At 38.5% G+C, this 16,309-nt stretch overlaps 1 protein-coding gene across 3 annotated transcripts in view; it reads right to left on the bottom strand.

The window, feature by feature from the left end:
* Positions 1-16,309, bottom strand: part of LOC115226303 (ubiquitin carboxyl-terminal hydrolase 24) — a 148,601-nt gene that overhangs the window by 24,201 nt on the left and 108,091 nt on the right. For all 3 annotated transcript variants that reach the window (XM_029797297.2, XM_029797298.2, XM_036515375.1), the window contains 6 exons: positions 13,760-13,842; positions 11,332-11,470; positions 8,899-9,018; positions 3,250-3,524; positions 2,268-2,407; positions 1,272-1,410 (listed from right to left, as the gene is read on the bottom strand). In XM_029797297.2, the coding sequence (XP_029653157.1) occupies positions 1,272-1,410; positions 2,268-2,407; positions 3,250-3,524; positions 8,899-9,018; positions 11,332-11,470; positions 13,760-13,842 (896 nt within the window). The remainder of the gene's footprint in view (positions 1-1,271; positions 1,411-2,267; positions 2,408-3,249; positions 3,525-8,898; positions 9,019-11,331; positions 11,471-13,759; positions 13,843-16,309) is intronic.

Raw genomic sequence — 16,309 nt, 5'->3', positions numbered from 1 at the left:
TCTACCTCTCACACACACAAAGATGTACGCCTATTTATTCATGCATGTACATATACATGACAGCACACCCCTTCACTCACTCACACATGTACATTTCAACTGATGTTTGATACTGGGTGTATCCATCCATACAACAACAATTAATAATTCACCTCCTCCACTTTCATCTCTCAATGTCCGCTATTGTCAGAGGATGAAAGACACGTGTTCCATTTCACAAACACATTTATTGTAGGTCAGAAATGTTTACTGACGTTTAGTGAACTGAGGCAATGTCTGTGCGAGTGTATCTGTTTAACCCTTCAGTGTTTAAACTAGCCATATCCAGCCAAAATATTCTGTTTCCTTTTCAAACTGATCAGATATGGTCTTTCATAATTGCTTTAGTGTCATTTTAAAAATAATTATGTCACATCATTGAAATCTCAAAGCTATGAAATGATGCTAACCGAAGCTAGCATGGAAAGCGGATGTTAAACAATGATGATGATGATAATGATGATGTAAGATTAATTCAAAAAGGTGTGAATACTTAAGCCTTACATTTGTCAGAATAATCAGAAATACTTTACGGCTCCACTGGAGATCTTTCATGTTGCTCATTCAATCATTTCGCTACAGAACAGATAATCGTCAGACTGACAGCACACAAAGATATTTGTAGCTGTTATTTAACCCAAGGCGCATGGATATTGAACAAACTTATGATCAAAGGCATTCCAGCCTTGACCATCACTTCGCTTTCATCATCCCTTTCTTTTCCTTAAGGTAGTGAGTTAGCAGAGTGCTTACAGTATCTGCCCAATGATCACGATGTGTGCATTGAATAAATAATAAAATTCACAATAATCAAAATGGCCAAAACAACTGAGATGATTCTCAGTCCTGCAGCTGGTTACCAGGAGATAAACTGTCCTCTGTGCAACATCTTAAACAAGATATTCTGAGCTCCTAAGACATCAATGCCCACCTAGAAGAGCTTCTACTCCAGGATATCATGTCTTGAGAGCAGGGAGGAGCATTTCCTGCTCAAGACAAGCAGGTTTGTTTTGCTTACTGTTGAGGTTTCCATAGCAACAAACATTTTGGAAGGTTGTCATTCCTACACCTCTCCATCGACACAAAGTCTGCCCTGTCATCCTTCTAACACGTCTTTCCTACAGATAAGCTATTTTGTAGATGTTATGCACGCTGCCCTCCACACACACACAAGGTTTCCAGTTATTAAAGTTTGTATTAATTGAAACCAGAATGAAAAGACAAACACTTACCTTGGTTCAAAATGAGAACATTTAGACAGAGAAACTTTGGATTTCTTTGCAGAAACAGGTGTCTTCGGTTCGTCCATTCGTTCATAGAACAACATATAACCATTCCAATAACGGATCCGATCTTCAGGGTAGGTCATGTCTGGAAGCAGCAGAAGTGACAGATGTCTTATATTTTACAATTGAATTAAATTTCAGCCAATCCCCCGCATCCTTTCATGTCAGCTGCCTCTGTGCTGCACTTGAGTCTGCCAGTTACTGCTCCTCCTAGATGGGGGTGGAGGACTACATCTCTCTTCTACATTCTATTTTTGTGCCAAGGCTTTGGCAACTCTATGTCCAAAATTTTATATTTTTGTAATAATTACTGCTCTATTCTTTAGAGTATGCTTCTTTTCTGATATATGTTTTATTGACAATATATATATAGCTAGATAGATAGATAGATATGTAACTTATGGTATAACTATTAACAGGGCAAATTTTAGCCATTTCTCCACAGACTGAAAAAAATGAACAAGTTTAATTGATTTTCAACCCTTATTAGGTTCTCATCAGAGGTGGCCACATCATTTTGACAATCACCAGAGAAACAAACAGCCAAACTGTTTATATACTCAACAAATGCAGCAGTTACTCTATGAAGGAGTCCCTAATTTGCATACCAAAAGTATTTAATACTATAAATAGCAGTGGCCTGTCGACGGGGATCTTAGTCCACACAGCATCAAGGTATGATATAATAAATATGTAACGTGGTACAATTATAAACAGGGCAAGTTTTAGCCATATGTACATATATCTACACACACACACATCAGATAGATAGATAGATAGATAGATAGATATGTACATATATTTATATAGACATATATATATACACACACACACATATATATTAGATAGATATGTACATCTATTTATATAGACACACACACATATATTTTTGCTCCTAGACATCTGATAATAATTTGGTCAGAGACATATGGCAATGCTTACTTTGGTCATAAACTTTTGCTTTGTAAAATCCACCAAAGCATTCAGCTTCAAGGTTGGCATCTGTCATGTGAAACTCTTCTACTGTGATGTCGTTGAATTTGAACCAGCAGCCCTTCTTAGGATTTGTTGAGACTGTCCCTCTGCAACTCACACAAAAAAAAAAAGGTTCATCAGATCAATAGGAGAATGTGCATGTGTATAAAACACTAAGTCATGTGTCAATTCTTTGTTGTGCAGGATAGTGGCTGTGCCGAGAGAGGTGGATTATAAAAGTGAGAAGTAAACTCAACATACAGGGAAATGGTTTGGCAGACACAGACAGATATATATTGGTAAAGAAGTAAGAATTTTTTTGTTAGCACTTAGGAATGATGGAGGAAGTAGTCCTCAAATCAAAGACTTGGCTGTAATGACCCCAGGATTAAGTGAGGAGTTACATCTACTACACAACAACTCAGAACACAAAGTGAGGGATCAAATACCACAAGGTGTTTCTAACAATGTTCTAACAACTCCTTGACCAGGGAATTGATGAATTTGATTGATGAAAAGTTAATTTATCTAGGTGGGATTTGAACTCAAGAGTTAGAAGATCCAGAACAAATACCACAAGGTACTTTGTGGTCTGCACTAATGACTACTAATTAACCACTGGAATTGATACAGATAACTTGTATTGTCTGTTTCCTCCCTTTGTGTTCTGATTTGCTTTGTAGTAAACTTGATCCCTCAACTTGTCCTGGGGTCACTTCAGTGTGGAGGGGGGAATTACCTTGTTAGAAGCTTTGAGACCAAGTCTCTGGTTTGAGGATCACACCTTACTTCCTCCCCACCCCCCAGTTTCAGTGGACTCTGAAAATAAAAGGGGTCAAGGGAGCTGCTTTTCCCTCCCTAAGTGAAGAGGTAAAAAGAAAAAGAGAAATAAGGAATGACAGTAGCAGCAGCAGTAGTGGTGGTCATCCTTGGAAACACTGCAACTCACCTGCGGTCTTTAATAAAGGAGTAGTAGTGGCCAGCATTAGCTTGACCACTATGGACGACAATGCCAACAAGTTCATAATGTATTCGGTTTGGTATGACTTGGTTTGTTGAGGTGACGGGATCAACATACTGACCATCTGCCGAGTCTTCCTGACATGACAACCCCAACGTTGATTTCTCACTAGTCTCCTCATCAGAATAGTTGTGAAGGATTTCACTCTCTCGCCTTGCCATCCCTTCAGCTGTATAAGGCTCCATGTCGAGGACCCAGGGAAACTACAAAGAATCATAAAAAAAAAGGGGTCAAAGTCTACCACCAAAGTTTCATGATATGTTGCTAGGGGTTCCACAACAGATTCCTGGTAGTTCTGTGAGAGGTCACTAGTAGTTCTGCAAGGGCTCATTAGATTTTCCATGGAAGATTGCTAGTAATTCTACAGGAAATTATAAAGGATCCCATAAGGAGCTCTACAAGAGTTTGCTAAGGGTTTTGTGACACTTTTGCAGTAGGTTGCTAGGTCCCACACAGGTCACTAGGCATTCAGCAAGAAATAATGAGAAATACACTAATTCTATACAAATATAGTTTTGTATTTAATTATATGTTTGTAATTAACTGTATATACTTTCAAATTTTAACCCTTTATTTCTCAACATAAAGCTGTTTCCCTCTATTTTATTCCCACCCAGTTGAGGGGTTCTTCAGTCTTCAGTGACATGGTGACCTCACTAGGGTTGATGCCATGGAAAAGAGCACACAGTTACTCTGTAAAGTGGTCAGTGTTAGGAAGGGCATCCAGTTGTAGAAACCATCCAAATCAGATATTGGAACAGACTTGGTGGATCCTCTTAAACTGTTGAACTTATGCCAACATGAAAGATGGACATTAAATGATGATGATGATATGTGACATATTTAGTAGAAAAATGCTGGTAACAGTAGGTAGTAAAGAGACTTTACATAAAAATGGCTTCATAGAGAATTGTAGGGATATACAGTTGAAAACAGGGTCTTAGTAAAAAAGATAAAATTTTAAAACCTTCTTTGTGATGTCTGATGAAGTTAACACTGACAAACCTTTCAAAGAATGTTTTAAGATTTAAGCTCTTATGAAAGGTAAATGAAAAGATTAAAAAAGAAATAGAATAATTGCTGTGTAAGGTTTTCCATGAGACATGTAATGTATTCTAAGGATAAAACAGTTGGCCAATGTTGAACTAAATGTTGCTTGGTGTGCAAGTAATAGCAGCCAACTCAACCTCAAATCACACCCTACCATCTTAAATAAGTAATTTACGTTTATTTAATGTAGTCCTAGATACACACATACAGCTAATATTATGTAGTCAGGATTAAGCTATCAATGAAATTTTCTGCTGTTCTAGTGACTTCCAGTCTCATGTACCATGGAGATCTTTCATACTAGTGTCCACTCTTTTTACAGCTGTAAAATAATTGCCACTGAAACAAAACTCAAAAAATACTAAGAATGAAAATACTGAATCCTCAAGATGTTTAAACTATAGAGTGAAAAACATTTTCAAGGCTTGAAAGAACTGAAGCTAGAATGCTTCACTGGATGTGCAATGTCAGTGTGCATGCATGAATGAGTGTAAGCATCCTGAAAGAAAAGTTGGGCATAAGAGGCATCAGATGTGGTGTGCAAGTGAGACGACTGAGCTGGTATGGTTATATGATGCATATGGATGTGGACAGCTGGGTAAAGTAGTGCCAATCTCTAACTGTAGAGGGAACATGTGAAAGGGGTAGACACATGAAGACATGGGATCATGTGGTGAAGCATGATCTTCAAATATTGGGCCGCACATAAAATTAGTGCTTGGGGAGGAAGGTTTAACTTAAACAGCGTTTTTGTGTTAGTTTTTAAAGACAATTTGGAACTTTTAAAACTCTTCCAATAAGGAATTCTATGGACAGAAGCTTGATTTCAGCTTCTTGTTAATTAGTGGGGAAGGGGTAAAAATCTACTTCAGTGTAGGTTGGTGATCTGGGAAACAACTATGTAGACAGATTCCATATTTTTGTGGGATGTGCAAAGGCCAGGGGAGCAATGAGAAATTTTGGAAAGAGTTATTTTTCAGAAACTTGGCTTTAATTTCAAGCATGTTGAGAGACCATTTTGAAGCCTTGCACATTTCATCAGCTGGTTCGATACAAGAGGAAATGAGCAGCCAAGTTCAAAATAATCTGGAATATTGTTATGAGGACAGAGTTAAATATTCCAAAACCAGGAAGGGGATAGATTGAAAAATTCTTCTGGTAGATTTTCAATGGCTGGATGCCCTTTCTGTCCCCCATCTCACACCTATTTCCTCAGTCTAGGTGACACTCCCCCCATAATTGGACATATTTTCACAGAGGAGTGGAAACAAGAGACACTGCTTGTATGACAGTGACATTCATTTACAGCTATTATACAATGTTAAGACAACAAGGCACCAATACACACATACAATGGGCTTCTTCAGTGTCTATCTAGCTGATCAATGGCAAGGATTTGGTCAGCCCAGAGCTACATTAGAAGGCACTTGCCCAAAGTGTCTAGCAGTGAGACTGAAACGAAATCCACATAGATGGGAAATAAACTTCTTAACTACACAATCACACCTGTATTCATAGGTACATGTGTGACGTGTATATATGTGTGTGTGTGTGTGTGTGCATGTATTCAGCAGATAAGTGAAGTGAGAGAATAGATGTTTATTCCATTAGTTTACAGCTGTTTCATAATCATATTAGTTATAGACATTAATTTCAAATTTTGGCACAAAGCCAGCAATTTCAAGGGAGGGGAACGTTGATTACATCAATCCCAGCATTTGACAGGTACTTATTTTATCAACCCTTCAAAGATAAAAGGCAAAGCCAACCATAGCAGAATTTGAACTCTTACAATGATGAAATGCCACAAAGCAATTTGCTTGGCATGCTAACAATTCTGCCAACTTGCCATCCTTAGTTCTATAATAGACATTATGTTACCATTCACATCATCATCATTTAACGTCCACTTTCCATGCTGGCATGGGTTGAACGTTTTGACTGAGGACTGGTGAACCAGAAGTCTGCACCAGGCTCCAATCTGATCTGGCAAAGTTTCTACAGCTGAATGCCCTTCCTAACACCAACCACTCCGAGAGTGTAGTGAGTGCTTTTATGTGCCCACCAGTATGAGAGTATGAGGGACAGTCAGGCGGTTCTTGTAACGACCACACTCGAATGTTGTTTTTCACATGCCACCAGCACGTGCCGGTAAGGTGAAACTGCCAACAATCACATGTATGTATATATATATATATATATATATATATATATATATATATATATATATATAATATATATATATATATATATATATATATATATATATATATATATATATATATATAATAATAATAATAATATGAGGGAATATTATCCCAAACTTTTTAATATAAATTACTTCATTAGTATAAGATTTTATTTAGATATTTATTAAATAAATAAATTAATTAATAATTTAATTTAATGTATATAGATTAAATTATAGTATTTAGTTTTAACTTAAAGTATAGTTTGTATTTTACATATATATATATATTTATTTATTTGTTTTAAATATTTTAATAAATTGTATCTTACTTGTAATTCTAATTTTTTTTATTTAAACAAGAATATATTTCTTAAGATATTGTTACGAGGGGGGGACCTCCGAAAACTGTTCAGAATCCCTCAGACAGGCCCGATTCGATCAGCAAATAAGCTACGGAAACTCGGAGAGAGGAGAGGAGAGACACAACAACAACAACCGCAGCAGCACAGAGAGATACAGAGGCACAGAGGCTTGGCAACAACTGGCAACACTGGCTTACATTCAACAACTAGTTTATATGACAATCAATGGTTACAACATCAAAGCATTTAAGGCAAACAACAAATCAATACATCATACGGGTATACCACAGATCAAAGCATTTAACAACATGCATGTAACAATATATCAGTCCGGAGACACAACAAGTCATATACAGTATTTCAAAGGTACACGTCCGAAGACACAGTTCTTTTTCCAAATCACATCAACAGATAACGTTCACAGTTCTTTATAATCTTTTTCTACACATATCAACACAATTCTGAACATAAATACCACAACTCGATAATCGACATATCGACAAGTCCTTGACTGTTCTTTTCACTGTTCAATACACCAATTCTTTTCACTGTCTCTTTACATCGTGACATGTATCAATACATAATCAAATACCTTAATTTCTAATTGAATCGCCAGTGTCCCAATATTGCACCTCATCTCTCCGTACCGCTAATTCCAGCTTGCAAAACTCCTGCATCCCAACTTGCTCCTAAGATTCCAGAATCCGACTGTGTTCTTCGAGGACCGACCACCGACTGCCCAAAACCTCACTTCCTTGTCCTGACTTCCACTACCCTAATCTCCCTCTGTCTCTATTTGTTATAGCCTCTCTATTTGCCCTCTGATTCCCTACTCTATCTCTATCACCCGCTGCCTATCACCCTCTCATGACAGCTCTACCATACTCTCTGCCCCCTCATCCTCTCTCACTGCCAATTCTTCCTCACATCTGTCCCTTAGCCTTATACTCTATCTCTCTCACTACTTTTCTTCCTCTTCTTCAAGGGATGTCTAGAACGACCCCTAATCGACCGCACAAGGCCAGAAAGGTCCCATTAATCTCCCATTAAACAAAGGACTGTCACTTTTTACTCCAGTCCTGCCGGCACCATTATTCCAAAGTGGGTCACCAAGAAACACTGCACTAGCTAAACTCATAACAATATTTTGTATTTTACAAGATTATTTATGTATATTTATTAATTTATCTAATTATCTTATTGTTTTTATCTTTAACCTGAAGATTGGCTATATTTATATTGAAGTGATTTTACTATTATCATTTCTTAAATATACCCACGAAACATTTTACCAAATATATATGTTTTATTTATTATTTTGCACATTACTTAATCATTGCTATATCTTTTATCTTATATTTAATCTTTCTATAAATGTAATTCTTCTAGATAGTATAATTTAATTTTTCATTACTGAATTGATAAAAGGTGTTTTTTTTTATATTTATATATATATACACATATATATATATACATCTATATATATATATAAATGTGCTACATATATATTCTTTTGTTCTTTTTACTTGTTTCAGGCATTTAAGTGTGGCCATGCTGGAGCATCACCTTTAGTTGAACAAATCGACCCCAGGACTTAACCTTTGTAAGCCTAGTACTTATATTCTATCAGTCTCTTTTACTGAACCATTAAGTTACGGGGACGTAAACACACTAACATCGGTTGTCAAGTGATGATGGACACACACTCACACAATGGGCTTCTTTCAGTTTCCATCTTCCAAATCCACTCACAAGACTTTGATCTGCTTGAGGTTATAGAAGACACTTGCCCAAGGTACCATGCAGTGGGACTGAACCGGGAACCATGCGGTTGGGAAGCAAGTTTCTTACCACACAGCCACTCCTGTGCCTATATGTACACACACACACACACACACACACAGACAGTGTGACAGACAAATAGAGCCATATATAGATATATACACACACATATCTATAATAAACATCACCTACCTTGAAATAGTCATCAAACTTCAATGCTTTCTGCGCCTCCCAGTCATAACCAAACCGCTTCAACTGGATGCACAACAATGGTGGCAGTGTTTTGATACACATACGTTTGATGGTGTTCCTCTGAAGTGGACAATATACAACACAATCAATAGATTGTGAGTTCCATTCTTATAAAAGTAACAATACCAGCAGGGCATTTATGAAACTCAGGGTGAGAGCGCTAAGCAGTGACATGTTTAAATACAAACCAGTTCAAATGTGTTTGAGGCATATTTGAACCCATAAAAAAGCCATTCTCCATATTTTGTAAAACACTGAGTCAGCTGACAGAAGCACCTGATCCAGGCTGTGGGACACATGCATTTCAGAGTGGTTATCTTCTTTGAAGTCTCTGTGGTTGAAGAAGAGATGACTACTCCAAACAGCATGTATCCCACAGCCTGGTCAGGTGATGTTGTGAGTAGATTCAGTATATTTTCACCTGTTTGTCTTCAATAAATAATTTTCTACATGACAATACACAGTGAATGACTTTCTTGCATCAAACATATTCAAACAGGCAACAAGTTTGTATTCATAAAATAAAATGCATTTCATAGAATGTCTATGAGTTAAAAATCAATTGTTCCCTACATGCTGGGGAAGGTGTGGCTGGCCAATGCCGGTCATCTCAGATGTTAGATTTTGGAGGGTTCTACACCTTAAAACAGGATGAAGACCACCTAACAACACTGAAGTTACTGGTAGAGACACACAATATTTTATTTCTTTATTGCCCACAGGGGGCTAAACATAAAGGGAACAAACAAGGACAGACAAAGGGATTAAGTCGATTACATCAACCCCAGTGTGTAACTGGTACTTATTCAATCGATCGCAAAAGGATGAAAGGCAAAGTCAACCTTGGCGGAATTTGAACTCAGGACATAAAGACAGATGAAATACCACTAAGCATTTCGTCCAGTGTTCTAACGTTTCTGCCAACTCAAGGATTTACCAAATCTAATTAGAGATATGCAGATATTCCTAGTTCGACATTGTGAGATGCATTTCAGTTGAGGAAAAAGAACTTCTGAGGTAACTATGTCAGTCCTGATCTAACTGACTACCAAGAACTTCCATAGGTTTTGTGATGTCATGAGTTTTCACTAGAGAAGCTCCCTTTTCAAAGTGTATACCTGGGTAAGAAGAAGATCAGTGTCCCCCTCATCAACCATCACTAATCAAAGATAAGATAAGGGCCAATGCACATAGCTATCAATGTCACAGTTGACAAAAGATAAAAAGCGAGAACGGAAACACTTTCCCTGCCAATTCCGATATTCCAGCATTTCTGTTAATCCGCCTCACTTGATTCATATTTTATTGACCCCTAGAGCAATAAAGGGCAAATAACCATCTGGGATTATGGACTTAGAATCTACAAGGCCTGAATGGATATCACAAAACATTCTATACACCATTTTAATAAGTTCGTTATTGAGTGTATTAATTAGCTGCTGTTGAGAAACTCCCAACCCACTGTAGACACTCATTTTGGAAACCAAATAGGATGCCTTGTAGTATTGTGGTTCTCAAAGATCAGGGTTCAAATCCTGCCAAAGTCACCTTTGACATCTTTCCAGGAACAGTGATTAACTCTTTAGCATGGATATATCAGGCTTAGATATTCTGTTTTGTGTTCAAACTGCCCAGATTCAACCTCTCACACCTACCCTACTAGGTCATTCTGAAAATAAACAATCAAATCATCAAAATCTTGAAACTGTGAGATAATCCAGGATTAACACAAAACAATGGGAGTAAATAAGAATTACTGTGGACAGAGTAATCTGAACAGAGAAGGGTTAAAATACCAGTCATGTATTGAGGATGATTCTTCTTTATCTCTTTCAAGGACGCCCCCCTCCCCGACTTGTTACATGCATGCACAAACACATACACACACAGTATCACACTGATTTTAGCTCAGAATTATGTTAAGGCTGCAACTGCGTCTGTGGAATACTCAGTCACTTAAAATATTGATTCAATCAACTGAAAGAGTCAGGATCGTTGGAGAGTGCAGCACACATTCTTACACTGACCGTCCAATCAAGGGCCGATGAGAGGGACCCAACACAATCATTCAACCAACTAGAAATAGCAGGTAAACGCCCTTCAAATCACACCTACCTTACAACAACAATAAAGCAGAAAAACACATTTGATTGAGTTACCACTTTGTGAGGGAAGGACTGAGCCAGGGGTCACAGTGGAAGTTGGGAGGGAGCAAATATGGAAAGGAAAGTATTTTTGCCAGTTGTCAGATAATTGCAGGATGGAGGGGGGTAAGAACAAGGAATAAGAAAGAGAAGAACAGGGGGGGGAGTGTGTGCATGAAATAATGAAAGCCACAAAAAACAGTGGGAAAAAGATGTGAGATAGATTTACCTTTTCTTGACATTTCTCACAAAAGTAAGCATTGTCTCCTTCAAGAAGTTCCCCTTTCACAAACTGGTCCAGAGAATCTTGTAAAGTGGCATTTTTTACTGTCAAATTCAGGGCAAAGAAAGCTTCTTCTCGTTCATAGCTTCAATTAAAATAAAGAAAACTGGAAATATTGTTTCAAGCAACAAATTAAACAAAGAAGGTTCTTGAAGAACTCAATACAGGGCTGTATGTGTTCTACCTATACAGTAGTCCCAACTGGTTGGCCCACAAGTGTAAACCAAAGGAGACATACTTTTAATATTGGTTTCAAGCTTTGACACAAGGCCAGCAATTTCTGGGGAAGGAGTAAGTGGGTTACGTCAACCCCAGTGCTCAAATGGTATTTATTTTATCGACCCCGAAAGGAAGAAAGGCAAAGTCAACCCTGGCAGCATTTGAACTCAGAATGTAAAGTCAGAAGAAATGTCGCTAAGCATTTTGCCTGGCCCCCAAACAATTCTGCCAGCTCACTGCCTTAGATGTCCTTTTAATATTATTAAACCTTTCAACCTGTGGAAAGCCTTCAGCAGGTGTGACACTGTTTCCCTATACCTGCTCCTACCAGATGCAAAAGTGGGTGGCCACCAGGTATTATATTTACGGCTGAAAATAACAGAGATTCTGCCAATTATTAATTATCTTCATTTAACGCCCATGTTCCCTGCTGGCATGGGTTGGACAGTTTGACAGGATCCAATGGTGCAAGGACTGCATTGGGCTTCGGCTTCTGCTGTGGCAGCGTTTCTATGGCTGGGTACCCTTTCTAATGCCAAATACTTCAGAGAGTGGACTGGGTGCTTTATGTCATGGCACCAGCACCAGTGACTTTATAGCTCACAAGACTGAGAGCCACAAGAGACAGTGTGGTTCGCTTTATTCTAAGGGATGTATGAGATCAACCTTTCCCATTCACTGCTGGCACCTCTGCCCTACTTGTTCCTACCCACCTCATACATTAAAGGCCCTCTCTGACACCCCAATAGTAATTTCTAGCTCCGTCCCAAACCTTCCCTTCTAAAATGTCAGGTGTCCTGTAGCTCCTCTTCAGCAAGTAACCTATCCTGTGTCAGCCCTTTTCTTTCTGCTCCTTATCCTCCTCCTCCTCCTCGTATAATGAAGTTTCTCCTCGCCACATGAGGTTTACAATGTTGCAAGATGCAAGGCATCCTCACACAAAAAAAAAAATCACTCAATACATTTTGTAAAGTGGGTGGCATTTGGAAAGGCATCCAACCATAGAAACTAAGTGAAAGTTGACATTGGAACATGAAGCAGTCCTCTGAACAGGTGGATCCTATCAGGCTGTCCAATCATACCAGGCCAGCATGGAAAATGAATGTTAAATGAAGATAAAGGCGATGGGCTTTTTTCTATCATGGATGGACATCTTTACACAGGAGACTGCAAAAAACACACCAGTGCTGTGACACTCACAACTTACAATAACTGCATGATGTCAAACTGAAGGGACATTAACACACACACAGAGGATGGGTTTTTTTTCAGATTTCGTCCGCCAAGAGTTTGGTTGGCCAAGAACTCAAACAAAAAATACTTGCTCAAGGTACCACATAGTGGTACTGAACCCAAAACCACATGGTCAGGAAGCAAATTTCTTAACCATGCAGCCACACTTGCACCTCACCATTGATTATTATTTCAAGACATTTGCCAAACAAGTTCATGAAGTGTTTTACACACACACACACACACACATGGAAGACTCACCTATCAGACAAGAGATGAGGGGTTTCTGCAATTTTTTTACTGAACAATCTCCACAGATTTGTTTCTCGCAATCAAATGCTTCTGCTGCACGTTAGCTCATTCCCTGCATCTAATCAACATCAGATGTTGAAGTGATTTCAAGCAATGTGAAATGAAATGAAGAACACATCATACTGCTTGATCCAGCAATTGAAACTACGGCCTTGACAATCATGAGTGCAACACCCTAACTATTAAGCCATACACCTTTATGACAATGCTCTCAGACTGAGAGATAGGGACAGAAAGTAACAGGCAAGGCCAAAGACGCAAATTTCATAGTTAAATGGTTAACATCTCTCTCTCTCTCTCTGGTGTCCTGGCCATTGGATCCAGTCTGCAGCAGCTACATGGTTTGATTCCATCAGCGAGTTTGTCCCAAATAGTAAAACAATGATTAAGCCTTTATTCATTCATTCAAGGTGCAAGAAATAGCAATGAAATCACACTCTGTCGACTGAGAGAAAAATGAAAAAATTGGGTAATATTGAGAGGTTTTCCTTTTCCTATACAAAGATAAAAACATTACTGAAAGTGAGTGGGATGGTCATAACTGGAATGCTTTGTATGATAAGTCTGATAAATTAGGGAACAACAACAAAGAAAATAGTCTCTGACATACCGATGAGGGCAGTCCTTGCAAATTTTTTGGTCAGAGAAAATTCCTTGAAATTTCCGCTTGAAGATTTCATCTCGTCCGATTCGCTGGAAAAGAAAAGGTGATCAAGAAATTCCTCACACAACAGAATCAATCGATAGATTACAGCCAACACTGCATTGGTAAATCAATTCAGATCAATTAATTACATTGAACAACTGCTGTTGTTTCCACACAAATTCCACACTGGACAGAAAAAGAGGGACCAAAGACTAGTTTCCATCCTTATGAAGATTTATCAGGAACAGACAGCTCTTCTCTAAATGGCAGGCAAGAGAAAGCACATCAGACATTAAAAGAAATACGATGCTCTGAAAGTATTGCTTTTGAAACCTGGTACTTGTTCTATCGATCTCTTTTGCTGAACCACTAAGTTATGGGGACATAAACACACCAACACTGCTTGTCAAGCAGTAGTGAGGGACAAACACAGACACATACATAACTACACACACACAAACACACAAAGAATAATGGTTGAAAGCTGTAAAGATTGCTACAGACTCATTTTTTCATTTAATGGCCTATAGTCATGCTGGAGCACCACTTCAAGGAGACAGTTGTTGCCCCTTGAGCAAATGTCTTTTAATATAGCGTCAGACCAACCAAAGTCTTGTGAGTGGATTTGGTAGACAGAAACTGAAAGAAGCCTATCACATACGTGTGTGTTTGTCCCCCAACATCACTCAACAACCAAACCAACATGGAACTTCGTCCCAAATGGAAGTTTATCTCAACATACAAGACCAGACATTATAATAAATGAATCTCCCAGAGTTTCATTGATGCATTTTCTAATGTCAGTGGCTGAGTATTCCACACACTTTTAATGTAATCCTCAGAGAGAATCAGTTTAACACAACATGTGAAAAGGCTGGACCTTTGAGTGTCAGGGACAAGAAAACAAATAAGCTTCACTACAGTTTCCATTTCACGGTGGGACTGATGCAAGAATGTCCATGATTGCAAAGTGAGCTATTCAACCATTCAGCCATGTTGCTGCCATTTTATAGCAACTGACATTAATTCTGAGACACACAGACATGTTTTACTAGAAGATGGAGTCTCTAAGGATGAAAAAACAGTAAGAAAATATAAAACCAAACATACTGACAAACACTGAAATAGGATCACCAGGGAATTGAACTCAGAAGGCACAGGGTTAGATTAGATATCACAAGAAGCTTTGTCTGATGCTTGAATGAATCTGCCAATCTACCACCCTGGGGTAGTACAATCTTTATCAACCTTGAGAGGACAAAAAGTTAAACTGACCCCAGTAAAATTTGAACTCAGAGCACAGTGAGTCAGAACAAATGTGGTAATGCATTCTAGCCACCCTGCTACTAATTTGTTAACCCTTTAATATTCTCAAATCTAATCCTTATTTATTCCCATAATCTCAAAGCTTCGAGATCCCAATGATGTGATTATTAGAATTACATTGCAGGGTGGATGTGAGAGTCTGGATCTGACCAGTTTGAACTTAAAACAGAATATTTGGTCACCAGATATGGCTGGTTTAAATACTAAAGAGTCAAAGAGAAGGGAATCTGTTGAGGGGAGATTTGGCTGTTACATTTTGTATGGTCAAATGACTACATAGGAGCTCCCTCGCTGGTTCATGTGGTCCCTATTTCAACCCCTTCACATTCAGATCTCTTCTCATTGCTTTTGATTAATCCTGCATAAATCTTGTAGCTTTGAGATTTTGTTGATGTGACTTATTCGTTTCAATCATTTGACTGCAGCCAATGCTGGAGCTCTGCCTTTAGGTGAACAAATCAACCCCAGAACTTATTATTTATAAGCCTAGTACTTAACGGTCTCTTTTACCGAACTGCTAAGTTACGGGGATGTAAACACACCAACATCAATTGTCAAGCAATGGCAAGGAAACAAACACACATATACACACAAATGTTAGATTATCTAATATATATAAAATAGAGATGTGTGTGTATTCACTTTTCACATGAAAACGGCTTCACCAATTACTTCCATACCTGTGATGCATGAATTATTTGACCTTGGACATAGCTTGCTTACGAACCACATGGTTCTGGGTTCAGTCCCACTGTGTGGCACCTTGGGCAAGTGTCTTCTACTATAGCCTTGGGCCGACCAAAGCCTTGTGAGTGGATTTGGTAGACAGAAACTGAAAGAAGCCCGTCGTATATGTGTATATGTCTGTGCGTCTGTGTTTGTCCCCCCAACGTTGCTTGACAATTGATGTTGGTGTGTTTACATCCCCGTAACTTAGCGGTTCAGCAAAAGAGACCGACAGAATAAGTACTAGGTTTACAAAGAATAAGTCCTGGGGTTGATTTGCTCGACTAAAAGGTGGTGCTCCAGCATGGCCACAGTCAAATGACTGAAACAAGTAAAAGAGTAAAGAGAGAGTATATATACGACAGGTTTCTTTCAGTTTCCATCTACCAAATCCAATAACAAGGCTTCAGTCAGCCCAAGGCTATACTAGAAGACATTTGCCCAAGGTGCCAAGTAGTGGGA

The sequence above is a fragment of the Octopus sinensis genome, linkage group LG30 (assembly GCF_006345805.1).
Source record: "Octopus sinensis linkage group LG30, ASM634580v1, whole genome shotgun sequence".
NCBI classification, from domain to species: Eukaryota; Metazoa; Mollusca; class Cephalopoda; order Octopoda; family Octopodidae; genus Octopus; species Octopus sinensis.
Note: the sequence above shows the minus strand (reverse complement) of the source record. Positions and strands in the feature narration are given on the sequence as shown.